The sequence below is a fragment of the Littorina saxatilis genome, linkage group LG2 (genome assembly GCF_037325665.1).
Source record: "Littorina saxatilis isolate snail1 linkage group LG2, US_GU_Lsax_2.0, whole genome shotgun sequence".
In the NCBI taxonomy this organism is placed as follows: Eukaryota; Metazoa; Mollusca; class Gastropoda; order Littorinimorpha; family Littorinidae; genus Littorina; species Littorina saxatilis.
In genome coordinates, this window is record NC_090246.1 from 22514106 (window position 1) to 22522417 (window position 8312).

General features: G+C 45.6%; 1 protein-coding gene across 1 annotated transcript in view; it reads left to right on the forward strand.

Moving 5' to 3' along the window:
* The window catches only part of LOC138958501 (uncharacterized), a 77164-nt gene extending 69448 nt beyond the window's left edge, over positions 1-7716 (forward strand). Inside the window, exon 5 of the mRNA XM_070329674.1 lies at positions 770-7716. Coding sequence (XP_070185775.1) covers positions 770-4065 — 3296 coding nt within the window. The 3' untranslated portion in view covers positions 4066-7716. The remainder of the gene's footprint in view (positions 1-769) is intronic.
* Positions 7717-8312: the final 596 nt, after the last annotated feature.

Here is an 8312-nt window from a genome sequence, read left to right on the forward strand (position 1 = left end):
CGTTATTTGTATTTTTGACCAAAATATGACATTTTACACAAATCGAGACAGTCAGTGTTCCTCCGAGACTGTGCTAGCAGTCAATGACTGTCGAGATCTGTGTAAAATGTCATATTTTGGTCAAAAATACAAATAACGTTTATGTATCGATCGATTCTGGTTAGAATTCCTTTTTAGAGTTTTTATGATTGAATGCACACAAACATGCACTATTTTGTAGTCTCGGCTGGCCGCCTAAATATGAAGTTTTGTAGGCCTCTGACGTCACATGGCTCAAAGAAGGGAAATCCAGTGTTCAATCGATGCATAAAGTATTATTGGCCGACTGAGAGGAATTCAACTTTAAACTTTTTTCTTGAGAGTAAGGCATGCTATTTGGGATCTACTCATCTAGACTTTGGAGTTAACTCATTGTCTCCCAGGTACGGATATATCCTCTCAGACTGTTAGCTTCAGTCGCTTCCTGTAACTACACAGTTACTACACAGTTCCTACAATTCTGAGTGACCTGCTGCAGCACAGCTGGTCTCGGCTAAAAGAACCTTGGTCAACATAGGTGGGGTAGAAAGTGTTAATTCACTATCATGCCAGCTAGTGCATACAAAATGCAGATCAACAGCGCTATTAAAAAAAAATATGTAAGACAGAATTTGTGTGTTTTTACTAATTTTAGAATTTAAGAGCCTGCATGCACACATGTGTGTTTGATCCCTCACACTTTGTATTCTAGATGCTGACATGTTTCAACATCTCCTGTATCATGTTTCAGGAGAAAAGGCCTCCATATTCAGCAAGATCTTCGGGCGGAAGAAGAAGAAGCAGTCAACCTCGGCCGGCACGGGCACAGGCTCCACCACCTCTGCTGCCTGCAGCCAGTCAACCGAGGCGGAGTTCGTCACCTTCTCCGCTCAGTTCCCTCCCCCTGAATGGCTGTGGTACCAGCAGCAATTGGAGCGGCAACGTCGCACAGAGGAGTGGGTCACGCAGCAACTTCCGAAGTCTGCCACTTGGGGGCACTTGACGGGAGCCAGCGTTCTCCCGTCGTCCGGCAGGGCTGAAGGCGGGTCCATGCAGACAGCCATGACAGAGTCCTCCCACCCGTACTCTCAGTACCCCACCCACAGCCACCCTCTGACCTCCAGGTCACAGGGTCATGTGTATGCCACGCTAGGACACATGCAGGGCGTGTCAGCGGCGGATGCGGTGAGGGGCGGGAGGGAGGATGAGCGGAAGATGAAACAGCAGCATCGCATGAGCGGCTCCCACGTCAGGAAAGGTCACGGCCATCACCATCATCATCAACGTGAGCGTGAACACCACCACCACCCCAAGCATCGTGATCACAGGAAAACCCTGCAGGAGAACAACTACGATGTGCCGGTATCGCACACGCAGAACTATGGTATGATGGGTGCTCCTCCTCATTCCCAACGCACAGATCATGTCGCCCCATACAGTTTAGAAGAAAACAATATTTACTCCACGCCAGGCCCTAGTCAGTACGGGCAGAGTGTTCCGTGGCATTCAACGCCATGCTATGACGTTCCCCCCTCACAGTTTGACAGTGTGGTCATGCCCAGTCAAATAGTGCACAACAGCACAGCCCAGCAAGAACACTCAGAAGCAGGGAAGGCGCAGTCAGTTCACAACCCTCAACACCAGCGGAAATCCCATCGCTCCAAGCGGCATAAAGGACACAAACAGTACGGCATGTTTGACGCTGGTACAGCCAGCAACGATATCAGTATAGAGTACAAAGGGCGCATGCCCAAGAAGAACTCGACAGTGGCTCAGTCGCGTGATAGTGGAGTCAACTGCATGGGGTTGCCGCAGAATCGCCAGCACCACTTAGAGGAGGCAGAGCTTCACGTGACCCAGGAGGCCTCAGCCTACCTGCCGTCCAGGGCTGACCACCACCCCACCCTCAGCAACACAGCCACAGCGTCTTCTCTCCACCCTGACACTGTGTCCACCCAGCGAGGGACGCCCTACACTTCCATGGAGCAGCGATACCCCGAGGGCTGCTCCCAGCATCAGCCCATCATCAACAACATTGTCAACAGTATCAGTGACATGAACTCACAGTTGAACAGTCCTGAGCTGCTGAACAGCGATGACATCACTCACAGAGACAGTGGCCCCAGTGGGGCAAGCGCAGGGGGCGAGGAAGAGGAGGAGAGGGGGAAGAAAATGGTTAGGGAAGACTCTAGAGGCATTGTGAGGGAAGACTCGCGAGGCCTTGTGAGGGAAGACTCGCGAGGCCTTGTGAAGGGAGATTCCCGAGGCGTGGTGAGGGAAGACTCGCGAGGCCTTGTGAGGGAAGACTCGCAAAGCCTTGTGAGGGAAGACTCTAGTGGCCTTGTGAGCGAAGACTCGCGAGGCCTTGTGAGGGAAGACTCGCGAGGCCTTGTGAGGGAAGACTCTAGTGGCCTTGTTAGGGAAGACTCGCGATCCCTTGTGAGGGAAGACTCTAGTGGCCTTGTGAGCGAAGACTCGCGAGGCCTTGTGAGGGAAGACTCTAGTGGCCTTGTGAGGGAAGACTCGCGAGGCCTTGTGAAGGGAGATTCCCGAGGCGTGGTGAAGGAAGACTCTAGAGGCCTTGTGAGAGAAGACTCCCGAGGCCTGGTAAGGGCAGACTCTAGAGGCCTTGTGAGGGAAGACTCCCGACACCTGATGAGGGAGGACTCCAGAAGCCTGATTCACCAACAGGATGAGGCCTACCGTTACTCTCACCTGGAGATGAGGTCTGAAGGTGAAGGTGTGAGCCAGAACACGTCCCCTCAGTACATGACCATGTGCGGTGACGCCATTCGCATGCAGCAGACCCTAGACCCTGACACCACACCGCAGTACGTTGCCATGAGCTACTGTGACAGCAGCATAGGGGAGGAGGGAGCAGGGGGAGGAGAGGTGCTTCTCTGCCAGGCGGAGATCAACCAGTTCCAGGTCCCCCAGCTGGTCCTGGACACTGAGGGTAGTCTTGACCGCGGCAACATCTCCAGTGAACCGGACATTGCTCTGTCCAGTGCTGGCAGCAAGGACACACTTGACCGCACCGCCGATGAGAGCGAACGAAGCGGGGAGACTGTCATTCGTTCCCCACAGTTTGCAGCTTTTGACTCGCAGAATTCTTATGAGTTGAGAAGTACAAGCCCGAGGGAAGCAGACTTTCAGAATTCAGACATGTCAGAAATGGTCAGTGATGTGGCACAGCAAAGATTCACAGATTCACAGGATGCCACACAGCTTAACGGCACGACCATGGGTGACGCCACGTTGAGCGGCCAGGGTGGTGGGGAGGGTCAGGCAGAACACTGTGTGGTCAGTGCACTGGGCAGTGAGTTTAGAGAGATGGGCGTGGTGGACAGTGGCTTCAGCTCTCCGCGCAACAACGACGACAAAGAGAACCAGCAACAGCAGCAAGTCAAAACAGCGGCCGGTAAGAAGTCCCGCTACCACCACCACATCCACAATCACAATCATAATAATGTGGCTCCTGTGAGCGAAGTTGCTGAAGAAGTCCCAACACCAGAGCCTAAGAGCAAGCATGAGAGGATCAAGGCGTTCGTGAAGCAGACCAACCAGTTGCTAGAGCAACAGCAGTTCACAGGCCATGGCAACAGCCCTTTCACTGGTGTCGTTGAATACTCCTCAGAAGTTGAGGTCTACGCCAACTACCCTCTTCCTGCCATTTCCCACCCACCACCACAGCAGCATCCCCATCAGCACACACACTACGCCCCCTTTGTCAAACCCGTCCACCCTATGGTGACTCAACACCAGCAGGTCACCTCACAACCCCCTCCTCCCCCTCCCGTCGTTCTGAACAACCAGAAAAACCACCCCCACCACCACCACCCTGCTCCTCGACCCCATTCTATGCATGACGGCTTGAAGGAGCGCCCAAAGTCGCAGAATGTTTGGCAAGGTCAAGGTCAAAGTCATGTGCAGGGGCCGAACGGTGAGAAAATGTCTGCCAAAGACCTGAGAGCTTTCCAAGAACAGCAACACAGGGGGAAGAAGTTTGGAATCAATGGAGAATTTGAAGTGGTTGGAGTTGTGTGAAAAAGTAAATGGTTCTGTATAGTTCTGTAGTTATTACATTCATTATTTATTACTTCATAATTATCAGTGGGCAAGATTGGCCCCCAACCATGTCAACACCACAGACAGACCTGCTTGAACTTTCATAATTTGACATTTTATTTCTTCTTCTTCTTCTGCGTTCATGGGCTGAAACTCCCACGTACACTCGTGTTTTTTGCACGAGTGGAATTTTACGTGTATGACCGTTTTTTACCCCGCCATTTAGGCAGCCATACGCCGTTTTCGGAGGAAGCATGCTGGGTATTTTTGTGTTTCTATAACCCACCGAACTCTGACATGGATTACAGGATCTTTTTCGTGCGCACTTGGTCTTGTGCTTGTGTGTACACACGGGGGTGTTCGGACACCGAGGAGAGTCTGCACACAAAGTTGACTCTGAGAAATAAATCTCTCGCCGAACGTGGGGACGAACTCACGCTGACAGCGGCCAACTGGATACAAATCCAGCGCGCTACCGACTGAGCTACATCCCCGCCCAACTGACATTTTAGAAATGTTTCCCATTCTTACCAACCTGAGAACAAACGATGGAGTAAACTATCCTGAGGAAACCCAAGCTGTGCCTGTGGACAAACATGCTTCCAAGTCAAAGGGAGAGGACTGAAGACGAGTGTTTGAAGTTCCTATGGATCGTTGTATTTTGAGAAGTCAGCAGGTACCTAATCATGCGCGTGTGTGTGATGCAAGGTGCAGGCATTGGCAATAAGTTTTGTGTTTGCTGTATTTAAAAAAAGGGAAGACCTACACAGTCCAAGTTTATCACGTAGATGTGTACAGTCCAGTACACACTTTTGTTGACAAAAGGGCAGTGTTTGTAGTGTGAACGTCCTCTTCCCCTTCCCCACTGAACTAATGGACAGTGCTTTTGAGTGGGTGTCACCCTTGACAAGGACAGTTTTGTCTGCCTAGGGCAACACATGATGGTGAAATCTGGTGCTGTCACTGCACTTTTGGTGGCATTTATATGCATCAATACAAGGGCACTGCAAGAACATTGGTGTTGTGTCAGGAATTGAAGCAATGATAGAAACTTGAACTTCAGCTTGCTTTAATGTATGACTATGAGACAGATTAATGGTGCAGAAAGGAGAATATTTGGTGATAATGATTTCTGAAGCTCAAAGACGCTCTCAGACAGCCATTGGACTTGTGATTCTTGTGGTCAATGGCTTGCTCACAGCAGACTCGTGTGTGATTTTACTGTTCCAGTTTTAGAATGTTAGGTAATACATGTATCTTCTCACATTTGACAGTGCTTTTGATCACATTTTGTGCGGTCATTTCATGTGTTTTCTTGAAACAACTTTCTGCCAGTTTTATCTGTTTTCGCTTGTCTCCAAGAATAGAATGCGTGTAGATAATTATATACAAAGGCTGACCATTCAGGTTAGCTGACCTGTTAGTTGTTTTTCATTGTAGAAGCCCATAGAAAGAAAGCTTGTAGCCTACCTCAGTACCTGGCATGGAAAATGTAACTTTTTCTTCCAGTTTGGTGTTTTGCTTCTTGAATTCATCACAAAGTTGATGCAGGTAATTGATGCAATGAGCTTGCCATTTATGTTCTAGGAACATTGATAATGCACAAGAGTGTACAGAGAAAACGAATCAAGATTCCATTTTTGACGAAAAATTGACAAGCAAACTGCTTTTATTTTAAGTACAAATGTACTAAAGCAAGTTTGTGTTGTGATTAGGTTTAATCTGTGTTGGGAGTCTTGAGATAAAAATCTCTAATTTAATTAATTTCTTTTGAAGAAAAAGGACTGATTGTAAAGTTGTGCAAGACTCTCAATCTCATTCTGTCTGTATAAAAATGCAACAAAGCAAGAACGGCTCTTGCTCTGTGATTGTAGATAAGCGTAGAATGTGAAGGTTACAATTTCAAAGAACTACCTAATTTTTAGACTGTGTAGATGTCTGTCTTATTTATGTATTTTTCTGTATTTCAGCTTATTGTAAATATGTACTTAGTATTGATGTAACATATATTTGTTGCTGTTCAGTGCATGTAACTCAAAACAGAGGTGTACACATTTAATAAGTGCAGTATGTGCACCTGTGATGCCTATGGTTTGTTACATAATAATAATTTCTCTTTGATGAAGAGATAGCTAGCAGCATATCTGGAGACATCCTGTCTTGGAAGTGGTATACATGTGCGAATGAAATGTATTTAGTTTTGTTGATGTTACTGTTGGAAATGTGGCATTGTCAACATAAACTTTGTTGTGTGTTAGTTCAGTTGCCATACCCCACTTTATTTTTATTTTCACATTATCAGTGCATTTACATAATTATGATGGGTGACGCACCGCAAATTCACGGTTAAACACTGCCAAAATTGTATTTGAAAAACTGCCATTTCAGGTCTCTATGGAAATCTGGCATTGAAGTACATGTATGTAAAGGTCTCAGAACAACTAGCAATAAGAAATTTAATTCTCAAAAGATATCAAACAACTGGAATGTTGAGCTAAACTCACTGCTACTGCTTTTCTTTATCCGCTTCTTCTTGTCTTATCTTCTTTGTGTGCTATTTTTCGGTATTGGATTTAGCCACCTGGTAGAAAGAGTCTTTCTTGCAGCCAGTACAATCAATCCTCTAGTTTGAGTAGTGTATGCGATAGGTGTACATGATGTAACGATTCTACCCCCCCGCGGGTTAGGGGGAAGAATTTACCCGATGCTCCCCAGCATGTCGTAAGAGGCGACTAACGGATTCTGTTTCTCCTTTTACCCTTGTTAAGTGTTTCTTGTATAGAATATAGTCAATTTTTGTGAAGATTTTAGTCAAGCAGTATGTAAGAAATGTTAAGTCCTTTGTACTGGAAACTTGCATTCTCCCAGTAAGGTAATATATTGTACGACGTTGCAAGCCCCTCGAGCAAATTTTTGATTAGTGCTTTTGTGAACAAGAAACAATTGACAAGTGGCTCTATCCCATCTCCCCCCTTTCCCCGTCGCGATATAACCTTGAATGGTTGAAAACGACGTTAAACACCAAATAAAGAAAGAAAGAATGTAACGATTCTGTCTAGAATGAAGATAAACAGACTTGATTTTTTCGTTTTCGTAAGAAAACAATTGTAGAAGATATAACTCAACATTTCTTCACTGCATATATATAATTTCAACATACATACAGATCTTTTGAAGAGGAAGTTAAATTAAGTTAGCCATGGGGTGGAGAAGACTTGTATGGATGTGAAAATTTTCCTCTGTTTTCGTTTCGTTGAGGTTTCTTTCTTTGCTTTCATACTGCCAAGCGTTTGGTTGCTCCTATGTTTTCTTCTTCCATGTTTTAAATCATTGAAGTAACAGTGAAAAACAGAACTTAAAAGTATTTATTCTGAAAGCATACGTTTTCTATCAATGTCAGCTTTATAATTTGTGCATATATACACTTTACACATACAATATTTCTTTGTTGAACAATTTCAAACCATTGCAGGATTTAATGTTTCTCAAGAAGAATGCTAGTGATTGCTGTATATTTGAAGATTTCTTGGTGTCTTTTTGTTTTAGTTTTTTTACTGAGGCAGTAGCATTCTGTCGTTTCTACTTGTGAACATTTTTGGACAAAATGCCCAAATACATCGGACAAACGATTCCACTTGTTAAATATGGTGTTTTTCTTCTTTTTTTTTCTCCTTTTGGTCTTCTGCGTTTGTGTGGAAAAGCCTAGGTGTGTGTGTGTGAGTGTGTGTGTGTGTACTTGTGTGTGTGTGTTTGTGTGTGCAAGTGTGTGAGTGAGAGAGACAGAAAGAGAGATAGAGGAGAAAAGGTGTGTGTGTGTGTGTGTGTGTGTGTGTTTTGGGGTATGTTAACATCTCAGAGTTCAGTGAATACCCATCTGGAATGGGGTTTGATCCTGAAAGAGCACAGTGTTTTCAAGCATTCTAAATCATTCACAAAACCACACCAGTGTCATCAAAGTTAATTTATTGACTAAAGTAAAGCTCTGAACCGTGCTGGAATGAATAAGTAGTATGTAAGCTCCCTATGATATTAATGTTTACTTAAAAACCAACAACACGGGAGAACAAAAAGAAAAGGGGGAAACAAGAAAAAAAGCAACAAATGGAAAGAAACATATCCACGTTCGTACATTTGTTCTTGCTATCGTGTGTGCCTGCATGGACAGGCAGTAACTTGACAGGAATTAGCAGAGTGATACACGCATGAATGCACACACAAGCACTCAC